General features: G+C 42.4%; 1 protein-coding gene across 2 annotated transcripts in view; it reads left to right on the plus strand.

Moving 5' to 3' along the window:
- The first annotated feature begins 6,083 nt into the window (after nt 1–6,083).
- LOC146515657 (transcription factor Maf) overlaps nt 6,084–13,968 on the plus strand; it is a 55,633-nt gene continuing 47,748 nt past the window's right edge. Inside the window, exon 1 of one of the 2 annotated variants that reach the window (XM_085165329.1) lies at nt 6,084–10,132. In XM_085165329.1, the coding sequence (XP_085021455.1) occupies nt 9,156–10,132 (977 nt within the window). In that variant the 5' untranslated portion in view covers nt 6,084–9,155. The remainder of the gene's footprint in view (nt 10,133–13,968) is intronic. The other variant, XM_085165328.1, reaches the window with a different exon arrangement.

Here is a 13,968-nt window from a genome sequence, read left to right on the forward strand (position 1 = left end):
AATTTGTGATAATGATATAACTGATGTGAGATAAAATACTTTACAACTCCACAACTTTATTAGTGCAAAAAAAATAAAAAATAAAAACCATCACTGTATTTTCACTTAAACAAGCAGCTGTTTTTTTTATGTGCATTAAAGTTATATCTAAATTTAACATAGCAAATGCAAATTCCTCGCTGACAGTTTAACCAAAAGGCATTTCCAGTGGAAATTGGCCGACATATCCTCAGCATAACCACGTATAATATCCACAAAACTTAAAAAGAAGTTATACACACACATTGCGGTAACTATGCTGAAGCATAGTACGTATCGCTCCGCGAGGCTCCTGACTACGGTAGCCGTAATGCTCCGACAATCCATCAAGCGGTGCGGCTTCGTAGCTTACGAAAGTCGTACTAGACATTTTTTGACAGATTTTCGAGCGCCGTGTACGACATAAAATCAGTTCAAGGTCAGTAAGCACAACCAGAATTCATACATAAGGTGCAACGGATTATAAGGTGCACTGTCGAGTTTTCAGAAAATCAAAGGATTTTAAGAGCGCCTCATTTTCACGGTAATAACGACGGCCCGCTGTCATGCTCTACCAAAAATTGTGCTTTGGTGTGTCTGATGGACGAAAGCCAAACCAGTTCCACACCACTGAAGTTGCACCATTTTTACAAACCAATTCTGGTTCATCTGTTTCAATCCGCATTCGCCCTCCTCATTCTCCGTCGCCGCCATGCTTTTTTCGCCATGTGGGTATGAATACAAAGGCACTGCGCATGCGCGTTTTACCCATATTCTATCGCGATATTTGATTTTCTTATCATTGCCTAACATTATACCGGTATTACCGTGAACGGTATGATATGGCCCAGCCCTAGTTGTCAAATAAAGAAAGATTTGACCAAGTACAGAAGATAAAAAAGAACTCGGAATGAAACAATGAAACAGGACAAACAATGAAATGTACATGTCATGTATAAATGTGTCTGAAACACGGATGCCTGGTGTACATGGAGTGAATGTTCTATGCCAATATTAACCAGCTCTTAGTCAAATTTAATCATTTTTGCCCCCTCCCCAAAAACGATACATTTATTTGCTTCTGTCAGGCCACATTTCCTGGTTTGTAAGTAATGATCTACCTGGACCGCTGGACATGAAAAGGTGGGCCCTCCATTAGAGTTTTAGTGTGACCTTTTTTGTGTCACTGTCTGAACAATGTTTGCTGGACTCTTGAATTAATAATTAGTAATTTGATAAAGCGTCAGTTTGTGCATATTGCACATTATCTATTTGGCACAACAAACTGTCCTTTGAATGTGCTGTCGCTCCATTTTCTATTTGTCTTTATGTCTTTCTCCCCTCATAACATGACTGTCTTTTGCCAAACTGCAGCTTCTCCTGGCTGTTTTTTTTTTTTTTTTTTTTAATATATATCCTTTCCTCCGTCTGCCTCTCGCCACTTCTTTTTCTGTTTCATCATTAGGCTGTCCCACGTTGAGAGGAGAGTAATCTGAACTATGTGTCCCAGGGGCCCATTCCTTTACTTCCTGCTGTAGGAATAAGCGACCTATTGATTAGTTATCAGCCCGTAATTGGGCTGCGATCTCTCTCGCCCTCAGATATCCCCTAGATATATGACACTCCTGACAGCCTGAGAGGTGGGTGAGGAGGCAGGGGGTGAGCAGTGGCGAGGGTTTCCTCCTGCCTGCCTGCCAACACTTTACTCAACAAAATGCCTTCTTGACCGCGTAGATGCCAATTGCAGCCCACTTCTCTTCTTGCGAAAGGATTTTCAACATCATGCCAGAGAAAGATTATTCAATCTTTCAAATTATACAGCCAGCAAGAGGTCCAGCAGGATTTTATGCTCTGTGTTAACTATGAGCACCCATTTTTGCCATTTTCTCATAGGAATAAACTCTGAAATTGTAATCAGAGTTTTAAAATGAAAATGGTGCGGCTTACTGAGAAAGAAACTTATATAAGCTCAGAGTAAGTACACCATTCGCATATGGATAATTGCCTGTGAGGGATTTCAATACAAATTGAGGCTCAGGAAGCGGATAAGCAACAGGAAGGGTGTCTCTGCTCCTGTGTAAGCATCCAAATCTACTGTGAGTGTGCAAAGAACCATGACTAACTCTGACTAAGTCTGTTTGTGCGTTTTTAGGGAAAGCTTAAAGATACTTTCCTCTCTTCTTCATCTCGCTTCTTCTTGCTGTCATAACCTCCTTTTTCCCCCTCTAAAAATAAATAACTAAATAATCTGTCGCTCTTAGGATCTCTTTCCGTTTGAGTGTTACGTGTATGTATTACTCGCCACATGCGCCCACATTTTCCAGTCATTTCCCTGAAGTGTTAATTGTGAGTGTTTGTGAGCGTCATCAGAGTTTACAGAGCACCTGTTCCACTGGGTTCTCCAGACAGACACAACACGTCAAACCCTCCATTTAGCAGGGAGATTAAAGCTTATCACTGCCCTCCCCCTGCACCCTCGCTCCTCCCGTCTCTTCCTCAAAACCACATCTGATAAACATCTCATTTCCACACTCAATATTGCCATAATCAAAAGCCCACCTATTACACGAGGCTTGTTCATCATCTCGCCTCACTCGCCCCTCAGTCCAGTAACGGTCAACCCTTTTCCCCCCTCCGTTCCCCTTCCCCATCCCCGCCCTCCCCCAGAGAAGAGAATATCCCAGTAGAAGTGCATTTGTCTCGTGGCATTAATCTAGTGGAGATGTAAAGGATTGCTGTATGAGGCCACGGCGCTCTGTGGGCTGTATTGTCTCTGCAGCTTCCTCTGTGACAGAGTGCAGAATAACGCAGAAGGATGTGAGTTTAGTTTGCCCGCACGCTCACACACACTCCTCCGCTCCAAATTATTCTTCAATTTCTGGGGGACGGATGAGGGGATTATCACAGCGAATTTAAAATTAATATTTGCATTCATCTGCAATAATCTTAAATCACACTGTACGCAGAGGTGTTTATATTCTCATCTCTCTCTTTTTTTGTCTGAATCTTTAAATACTCTCTAGAAGAGTCTCTCTGGAGAAAAGAGGTTTGTGTGGGAAGACTTGGGTCATGTGATCTGTTGTATCTGTAATGTACTTCACATCTGTCTGTTATGGCTGCTCCCTGATGTACACAGAGGTCTGTGTACATCAGCCTCTTGGAAGCTGTCTGTATGTGTGTGCGTGCAAGACTGAGAGTACCACTGCAGCCTGTAGTCATCTTCTTTCTTTTCTTTATATTTCTGACCAAGCTTTCGTTTTTTTCCCAATTAGATTTACCATAGTTACCATGGCACATAGCATTTACTTCCACATTCTGGTCCTTATATATCAGCACTTATTTTCTTTTTTCTAACTTTACACTTTTATATAATCTAACTCAGGGTAGCACAGTGGCTAGCACTGGCACCACAGAGCAAGATGGGTTCAAATCCAATCTGGGGGTTTTTGTGTGTGCAGTTTGCGTGTGTGGGTTCTGTGCGGGCTTCCCCCCACAGTCCAAAGACGTGCAGGAGGTTAGGATAATTGGTGATTCTAAGTTGACCATGTGTGAGTGAATACTTGTTTTTCTCTATGTTTTGGTCCTGCAACACATTGGCCTGTCCAGGGCGTACCCCACCTTTCACATTGTGATAGCTAGGATAGGCTCCAGCACCCCGCCCTACCCCCTTGATCCTGATTTGGAGAAGCAGAACAAACTGTGCTTTAATATCAGGGATATAAAGTATATGCATGGAACAAATGCAACATTTTACAGAATTTTAATTAGTTTAAATTATTTATGTTTACGTCGCCAACCAGCTTAATCTTTAAACAGTCTATCAGCACTATGGTAACATCATTACAGTACTTTTGTCTGACAAAAATAAATATATATTTAATTTACACTGATGTAAAACACAGAAAATCCTCACATTTCAGGGGTCGTCGGTGACCGTTCTGGGCTCTGCTGCTTAATAATGAACTTAAAGAATTGATTATTTATTTAAAAATGTTTTTTCATTATTTTTCTTTCAATTCTTTCAACACACACATGCACACTCACGTGTGTGTTGATGAAGATGAGGAGGAGGGGGGGGAGGAGAAGGAGGACTCTTTGCAACTCATCTATGTATGATGGCACAGTTGGACTCTGACTAATGGGGAAACTCTTTATGTATATGAGTCACATTAATAACAACACAGAGTGGACAGTGTGGACATTAATAACAGTGTACAGTTGCAGAGAGCATATAGCGCAGTACATATACTAGAACAGCCACATCAATAATAACTCATAATCTCCAACTAGTACATGAATCATCATGCCATGTGGACACTGGAAGTCACACAGGCAAACCCTGTGTTCATGTAAACACCTAAAAATAGAACATCACAGTCATTAGCCGCAAAAGGCTAAAATTGTCCCAGTGTGTCTCTCTCAGTTCAGCAGACTATTAGAAACCATTAGCTTTAAAGGGAAATGAATAGCTCATGCACACTGTATTGTTTTTGTTATTTACCTGCTTCTCCACATGCTGGGTGATGCACGGTGGGGCTAGTTAATGAGGCCAATAATGTAGCAGTGTGCGCCTAATGAGAGAAGATGAGCCCAGGTTCCATACAATTCACATTTAATTTTTGTGTATCTGTGTGTAAACATTATTACATTCCTGAACCAGGACTGTTGTATCCACAATTAACTACTTCACAGAAAACCTGCTACGTCCGGCGTCGACGTATTTGTGTGCTGAAAAAGCCTTTAAAAATCATCAGCGCACAGACTGCGCTGTCGGCACGCTACCGATATCCCACTCAAACTGCACTTGACATTTTGCTGGGTTTTTTTAACATATATGATAGAAGTGTATCCCATGTTGCACAGAGCCAGAGAGCTGATGAGACCGCTCAGACGACGCCTGTGATGTCCACCTGCTGTGAGAGACAATAACCAGATGTGAAGAGGAGAGTTTGACACATGCAAGTCTGCTCATTGTGGCTAATTACCAGGCTGAAGCATCTTTCTGTCAGCCACAGAGCGACACAGAAAGGGTGCTACAGTACACGCTGCTTTTTTTTTTCCCCTAATCAAATTCATCCACCCGGGTGAAGCCGAAACCTGTGTTTACTTGTGCTGGATTCTCAAAAATCTTCTCCGCCATCTGAGTTCAAACAGCAGAAATAGACTGAAGAAAAACAACAAAGCAACCTCACTTATATCAGGATGCCCTGTCTGTCTTGATATAAAGTAATGAACAAACTCACTTGTTGAGGGCCTGCTTCTTCACGATCAACCTGGAATAGTTTTTTCAGCTTATCAAATCCCCGCACTAACCAACAGTTATAGCAGCTATCTGCTTCCTGAGCAGGTAAGTGAATCGAAAGGGTTGTAAAAGTCTGATTAACTCAGGGCTGGGGAGCTGGATAGTCAGATAGTGGGTGGGGAAATCGCGACCAAGACCGTTCTGTCAGATGTTCCTCTTTGCAAATATGCCACCGTGTTTCTGCGATGTGGAAGCTTATTATCTTATTAAGCATTCTTTTATTTCCCCCTATAAAACACTGGCAAAGGGAAGCGTGGAGCTCTTGCTTCTCCTTGTAATAGCTTCTCACGGTTCCACATTCTATTACAAAAGATACAACGGTTAGTTAAGACCCCACGAAACATTTCATTTTCTTTCCCTCTAATTAAATGTGTCTCAGATGAGCCCACTGAGCCCACTTGTCGGGTTGTCCTCCATTTGGAGTGCCACCAGAGTTTAATATATGGCATTAAACAGGGATTGAGGATGAAAATGAAGCCTACCTCCCATTGGGAATGTAATGGATGATTAGAAGACATAATCTTAGTAATACAGAAATCCTTTAGTTTCTGTCATTTTATTTAAGTTACTGTCTTTTAAATGTGGTAATGACTTTGGCTATTTTTGGCACAGTTAAAATTTCAACACTGAGGTTATAAAATCCATATTTTGAAAATGCATAGAGTGCGTGTAATGAGTCCCCCCCCCCCCCCCCCCCCCCCCAAATTTCTCATTTAAATGAATATACTGCAGGGGTTTTGTATGGTTTTTCTATATGTTGTGTGGAAATTATGATATTTTGGAGACACAACTAGCCTCGTCTTCTCCAAATAGGTACAGCTGAGCAAGCATATAAGCAAACCATTTCTACTGTAGCAAAGCACGAAACAACCACACGAACATTATCTGTAAATGCAGAACGTGAAGGAACCTCAGAGGCAAACAAAAGGTTAACGTGCTGAAAATAAAAAGTGAGGTCTATTGCAACATGCACATAAGTCATACTGTAATGAGGATGTTTTAAATAGATGTAACAATTAGTAAAGTCACTGTACCAGTAAATCATAAGGAAGTCCTGGAGCACTGGTTATCAGTTACCCAGAATGCCTCGGTGTTCTCCTGGGGTTAAACTCTGAAAGGTCAGACGGTGTCTCATTTACAGTTTCTGTAGCTTCCAAATGTAGGTGACGGACAATTAACACGAAGCTGGGTTGTAAACGGCTGCGACAATGGCATTTGTAACACACGCAAAAATGTTTTGTAAAAGCCTCCGAGAGTTCAATGTTTCATTCTTTAATGTGTTTAAAGCTATTGATGAGGTTTAAGCATTCCATGCTCCCAGTGGGACACTTAAACTTTGACTGGAAGGAGACACTTGTGTTCATTTTATCTGCACTTAATTCATTTGGAGAAACATTTCTAGTAGGAGCCAATCCTGTAGTGTGTTTTTATTATTCTATAGTCAAGCATGTGATTACGGTATAACGTTTAAATTCATATGCTCTTAACTTTCCTCTCCACTTACACTGTGTGCAAAGCAATCTTTTATGATATACACTTATGTGGACCCCCTGTATTTTGTGTGTGTGATGTAACAAAGACGGCAGTAAACTTCATGTGTATGAAACTCCAAAGGGAGGCAGAAAGTGATGCACACAGGACTATTAGCCCTCAGTAATGCAGTTGATGCATTGGCTCTAGTCTTCTTGTTAACCCCTGAGACTCCAGGCAGATAAATCCTGGTTTAAGAGATCTGGCAAACCCAGAGCTCACGCAGCAACTTGTGTCTACTGTTGCATCAACTACAGATCTGCCCAGACTCGTATATGACTTGAGCAGCTCTCTGTAACCACACATATTTTGAGCATTCAAGCTTATCTTAAATGCAAAATTATCATTTTTATTCACTGCCTCATCTTGAACTTTCTTATTGAACTTTCTTGATTGTAAGATCGTTTTCTACATAGCTACTATTCTATAGGACACTGAGAGGGTGTAATGCCATTACAGTGGTTCAAAGACCTAAAAATGGCTTCACCTTAAACATAAAAGCAAATATTCATTGTTGTTAATTTAATGTTTGCTTCCTGTACGGTCCTGCCAGTCTGAAATTTACACTCAAGCAGCAAAAGCATGTAGCAGCATCAGATGGGACATCTCATCTAGCTAATATTTATTCAAAGGCATCAGAAGGGCCCCTGATGTGTGCTGTAATGAATAAAACACGATGTTTATCCTTCCTGTTTAACGTTAAGTCCCCATGAACAGTCACGGGGACCAAGAGAATATTTACTTGTGTTGGGACACCAGGGAGTTGGATTATCTGCTGGCGGCTTTGTAGTTTCCTGAAGTTTCCCCGTGTGACATGTTCCAGGGAGAGTGCTCTTATTTACTCTCCGGTCCTGTGTGTATAGCCCTGCTCATTGTTTGTTCTTATGTGCCACCACTCCTGAGGACTGCGCTTCAGGAGAGAAAGGGGCGTACAAAGAGATAGAGAAAGGCCCGCTAATGCTGTGATCATTACATGGGAGGACACAGATGAAGATGTTGTCACTGCAGACTGTTTCACAAGAAAAGGATTTGATATTGACTTGTATTTAGTGTAAAAGCATTATCGCTTGACATGTATAAGAAAATGGGTTTACACCGCCTGATAGGAGTCGCCTGCAGTATCTTTTTGCACCGAATGGTGGCGACATTGGGTTTCCAAACAGTGTAGACGAGCCAGACCCGTGCCGTGCTCTTTTCAAACTGTTTCGCCTTCTCAACCACCCGAGTCGTGTCATCTATTTCTGCGATTAGACGAAGAAAAGAGTGTGAACAATTAATGTGACGCTCATTTTGCAAATGTTTTTTTTTTTCATACAATTACTTTGTGTTTGAGCTGAGAGTTAAAACGGTAGGTAGTGTGTAAGAAGAGTTGGAGATTTATTCGCTTATTAACAAGAAACCTGTGAAATAAATGGGATAAATAACTAATTCAAAAGTCTATACAAGGTTTTATGTGCGGCCAGGGTCAAGAAGGTTTGTCTAATTAGTGTTTAAGAAGAGAGGCTGTAATAAATCTGACATAATTCGACTTGAAATATTTAAGTTGGTTAAGTGAAAAAAAACTTAAATGTCAAAAATGCGCTACAGACCAGTTTAATGTATCGTTAAACTCTTAAGCGTAATTCGTTTTCTTTTGCTTGCTTTATTTTCATACGCATGCTAGAAAAAAACATTAAAATGAATATCAGGTTTCTTGTGTAAATTTGTGTATGGACTTGGACGGTCCGAAAACTTCGTTTCTTTACTATTATGCTAATTACGTCCCGGGATCGCGCTGCTCATTGGCTGAGTCTCAGTCAATTTCATATTTCAGTCCTGACGTCAGGGCGCCTATAAAACTAAGCAATGCTTTTTAACTCGTCGGCTGACTGATCCCTTAGAAAAAAAAATCTATCAATCCTTGGGTGGAGTTTTTTTTTCCCCCGTCTCCACAAGGCAACTATTTGCCCGGGACACGTACGTGAACCTCCTCAAATTGGCGCACTAATCCTAAAAGGAGCCATGAAGTGTTAAACGGTAGAAACGGAGAGAGCGGCGCTCAGATACCCGCACGCTGGGAGAGAGGGAGGAAACAGCGCTGCTCCAATGCGTCTGTGCAACACAGACTGAAGAGAGAGAGAAAAAAAAAAACTTATCGACTCACAAAACCTGAACCTGCGCTGCGCAATTAGTGCGAGAAAATTCACTTTTTCCTCCGGTTTTGAAGAAAATAAATAAAGAAATCAAGCTGGCTCAGTGCGTGTCTCAGCAGCCCACTTTGACAGGTGCTCCTCACCCCCTTTGGAGGACTGTCAACAGCAAGAGGATGGCATCAGAGCTGGCAATGAGCAACTCCGACCTGCCCACCAGTCCCCTGGCCATGGAATATGTTAATGACTTCGATCTGATGAAGTTTGAAGTGAAAAAGGAGCCGGTGGAGCCCGATCGCAGCATCAACCAGTGCAGCCGCCTGGTCGCCGGGGGATCCCTATCTTCCACCCCGATGAGCACGCCTTGCAGCTCGGTTCCCCCTTCTCCAAGCTTCTCGGCGCCCAGTCCGGGATCAGGGAGCGAACAGAAGGCGCACTTGGAGGATTTCTACTGGATGACCGGGTACCAACAGCAGTTGAACCCCGAAGCTCTGGGTTTTAGCCCGGAGGACGCCGTAGAGGCGCTGATCAGCAGCAGTCATCAGCTCCAGACCTTCGATGGCTATGCCAGAGGGCAGCAGTTCGGCGGCGCAGCCGGCGCAGGGGGCGCAATGGCCGGGGAGGAGATGGGATCAGCGGCCGCAGTGGTGTCCGCGGTTATCGCTGCAGCCGCAGCTCAGAACGGGACTCCCCACCACCACCACCATCATCACCACCACCACCACACAGGGGCACACCACCCCTCCTCCGGGTCTCAGTCCAGCGGCGGCCCGGGGGGAAACCACCAACACCTGCGCTTGGAAGACCGGTTCACGGACGAGCAGCTGGTGACCATGTCGGTGCGGGAACTGAACCGGCAGCTGCGGGGGGTCAGCAAGGAAGAGGTGATCCGTCTGAAACAGAAGAGGAGGACGCTAAAGAACAGAGGCTATGCCCAGTCCTGTCGGTACAAGCGGGTCCAGCAGCGGCACGTTCTGGAGGGAGAAAAGACGCAACTCATGCAGCAGGTGGACCACCTCAAGCAGGAGATCTCCCGGCTGGCCAGGGAGAGGGACGCCTACAAGGAGAAATACGAGAAGCTGATCAGCACCGGCTTCAGAGAAAACGGAGGATCCAGCAGCGACAACAACCCTTCTTCCCCGGAGTTTTTCATGTGAGTCCCGGCGCTGAAAAGTTTTAATAAGCGAACCTCACCAAAAAGAAAAAAGAAAAGAAAAAGAGTTTGCGCGCAGCTAAAATAGGTTGTGTGTGATTGTGTTGAAGCTGCTTTTAGTTAAGGACTAAACCAGTTTTTCCCAATTTGTGTAAGTTTAAAAGTATATTGTTTTAAAAACCCAGATTTGTTTTGTTTTGTTTGTTTTTTACTTTCTAAAGAATACAAATTAGGAAAGGACTCTGGATAAAAATACAGTACCCATACATTTTTTAAAAGGATTTCTCTCCACTTTGTGATGTTTGCCTTTATAGACACTGCATAAACTTACCATCCTGCTGCGACCGATCGCATAGCCTTCCTCCTGCGCCTCATCCATCCTGTTCCCTTTACACCCATATTTGTTTTGTGAATTAAAACAAAGAACTTTTCAGACTCATCAGCTTTATTTGATGTGATTTTGTTTGATTGTTTAAAGTCACTCTGTTTTAATATGCTTTACTTCATTTTCATGTCATTCATCCTGTCTGATGAAAAATATCCAAACTGCGCCAAAGTTTGGAGAGACTTGTGTGAGTTAAATGAAGCCATGCATGCTGGTCATGTACGGATTGTTTGTTTGTTTTTTCTTCTTTTTCTGTTTTTTTTTATTATTATTCTACCTTTTTGTGAACTTGTGTATAATTGTATTATACCGTGACTGCATTGCTCAGTTTCACTATCATTTGGAATTTTTTTTTATTTGTAAAACAAGTGAACAGGGCTATTTATGCGCCTCTTTTCTTTAATGAAAGTTCACCGCGTTTTCGACCCTTTCAACATTTTATTGGCTTCTTTTGGAGCCTTGTGTATGTGTGTGGGGGGGGGGGGGGGTGAAAGGGGACTTCATGTAAAGCAACAATGTGCTCAGTATTGATTTTTTCTGTTAGGCAATATGGCATCAAGATGAGCAGCATCTGCATATTTACTATAAGCAATAATTATAAAATTTCCAACACTAGCACTAAAATTATTGCGATCAACAAGTGGAGCTGAAGATAAAAACAGAGCAGAAGCAGATTTCCTGAAAATATGTGGAGGACGGGCTACTTTATGCAACAAATGATCTTTGTCTTGTAGAAGTTCACTGTTCATGTGTTTTCCTTTCATTTAAGGAGGCTGATTAAGTTCACTCGGAGCCCTATGGGTCTTTTTTTTCCTCTTTATTTTCTGATAAACACACTGTGAACTGTTTGGAAATTGAAGTTTAAGGTTCCCCCGGTGTTGCAGAATATTTAAGGAAAAGCACCAAGCAGCCATTCGTCTTTTTGTGACGCCCTGATTATCTGTTCAGTTAGAAACTGAACAGGACAGGTAAAAGGCACACGCCCTGTTCACTTTAAAAAGCTGAATCTAATGTTACCATTCGTCAATAAACCTCCATGAATGGAAACAAATGCACCTTCCTGATGATGTTCGTTTTTGTTCTGTTCAGTTTTACTGCTTGTTTGTCTCTGTGTCTTTGAGGCGACGCCACACACTCTGAGGCTTGTAACGAATCCGAATTTCCTCTGCGGGGTTGCAATAACAAAAGCATCTCGTTCATAAACGTGTTGTTTGCTTGGAAGCCGTGTAATTATCGCAGCTCCCAAACATCAAGTAGACAGCGATATTCCAACTTTGTGATCTGGTTCAGTTTATCCATGTGTTTTCATTTAAATGCGGTTTTATCTTTTTTAAATTTTTATTATTTTAAATTATCTTGGCAAATAATTTTAAGGGGTTTCTTTTAATGGCTTTTGCTTTTTTGCTTTTTTTTCTTTGCTTTTTTTTTTTTTTTTTTTTTTAGAAAAAAAATTACGGCCTTCACCTGTTGCGTATTTAAAGACAAAATCTTCTTGTTCTTTTTAAGCGTGTGTGAAAATGAAAAAATAGCGCTCAGTTTTTCTTATATAATTTTTCGTTTTTCGCCCTGTGGCCTGATATCTGTGCTGCAGGTCACCTGCAAACGCTCAGTTAATGATTGATTTTAGAGTAAACTTGCACTTTTCATTCGGTACATGTGCACTTGTTGAACATCGCCTGTGGAAGGGTTTTAATTCAGATCGACCGCAGATAAAGCTCTGCGTGGCAAACGTGATGCATTTAGTCGTGTGTGCAGGCAAATGTGCGATTGAACAAAAACGTCGCAATTTTTTTTTCCTGACGTGTCATTTGCCAGTTCACAATAATTCCGCAGTTTTGCATATTTTTTTTCTTTTCTTTTTGGAAATCAAATCACGCCTCATATTTTTAACCAAACATTTTTTTTTTTTGAAATGCCTCACTTTCATTTCACTGAAAAAAAAATCCTTCGAGTTATGACACAAAAATGCTGAAAAGATTGAATTAAAGGCACAGGAGACACTCGGGGGGTAATTTGATTTGCTAGCGAGTGACAGGTCTTGTAGCCCTCCAACCTGCCGGGTAAATGTGGCCTGGGACGTCTTTCCTTCCCGATGAAGTCGGTGCATCCCTAAGAGGAGTATGGCTGCTATAAAAGCTGCATGGGGTCTGGTTCAGGCTCCCATACAAGGTCACTACAATGCATGCTGCTGGAAATCTTTGTGGTTGTGCGTGTGCGTGCGTGTGTGTGCGTGTGTGTGTGTGTTTGCACGCGAGTGTATGTAGAGAAGTGCTACTGGGTTGTCCCTCTGAGGGACCTTTTGACAGAGTGTGTGCAGACTAGGAAAAGTGTCCATCTCGTGGAAACCTTAAAATGAACCACAGTGGTAAATGTTTCAGTGTCGAGCTGAAAACAAAGACTGTGGACTGTGTATTTGGTTCTAAGTCTCACTTGTACAACAGTGACACTGTCACCTGGCTCATATGGATTCCATGAAAGCCTGGAGTGAGGGACAAGATGGCAAAGCATGATCCACTCATGCCTGAAGGAAGGATTTTCTCTGTGATTAAAAGAGAGTGAGAGACAGGGATGGGGCCCAAGGAGGAGAGAGAGAGAGAGAGCAATACAGAGGAGAGGGAGAGAGAGAGAGAGCAATACAGAGGAGAGGGAGAGAGAGAGAGATATGCTGGCTGCCTTCCTGCTCCTTTCAGATGATAAACGATCAGAGATGCATCCTAGCTGAGAGGAGACGGCCTTTTAGTGAGCATGTGTCCACTAATTTATGGCCCTCCTATCTGATTAGGTCAATATAGTGTGCTATTTAATTACATTTGTGTTATAACCTAGAACTGGAGATACTATACTTCTTTCATGTCACCCCTTTCTTATGTGAGCCTGATAGGATTAGCGAGGTTTCCTCTGGACTTTGCTCAGGACGGCTCTACCTGTTTGTACAACAACAGTTTTGTGAATTTGTTAAGCAGCAGATCGAGGGCCGCTTTTGTGTCGCGGTTCGCAGGCTTCTAGGGTTTGTGCTCCGGCATCAATGCGTAAGAAGGATAAAACGGAAAATTGCTGATCGTTGTAGGGCTGTGGAAATTGTGTGGGATGCCGGTTGTTTGTGGGTGTGTTTTGACCTCTAGACACACCGAGGGGCTGCGGGATTTAGTAGTACTGATTCACTTCCTGTTTTGGAGGAGGACAGAATGCACAGGAAACAACAATTCAGGGCTTCCTTCTCACTTCTCAGCAGCCGTAATCACTGCTTCTTTCGCTGTGTTTTGCTTCCTCTGTTATTTGCACAGCGTGAAAAAGTGTGTACACGCACCATATAGACACTCCACGTTATTAATCTTATCAGTATGAACTGTAATTCTGTTCTCTGGCCCAGCATATTGACTTCTTCACTGTGATCATTTGCAGTCTGTCCAATGATTAGGTTATTAAAGATAATGTAGTTGTCTGCTGTCAC

The sequence above is a fragment of the Neolamprologus multifasciatus genome, chromosome 7 (assembly GCF_963576455.1).
Source record: "Neolamprologus multifasciatus chromosome 7, fNeoMul1.2, whole genome shotgun sequence".
Classification (NCBI taxonomy): Eukaryota; Metazoa; Chordata; class Actinopteri; order Cichliformes; family Cichlidae; genus Neolamprologus; species Neolamprologus multifasciatus.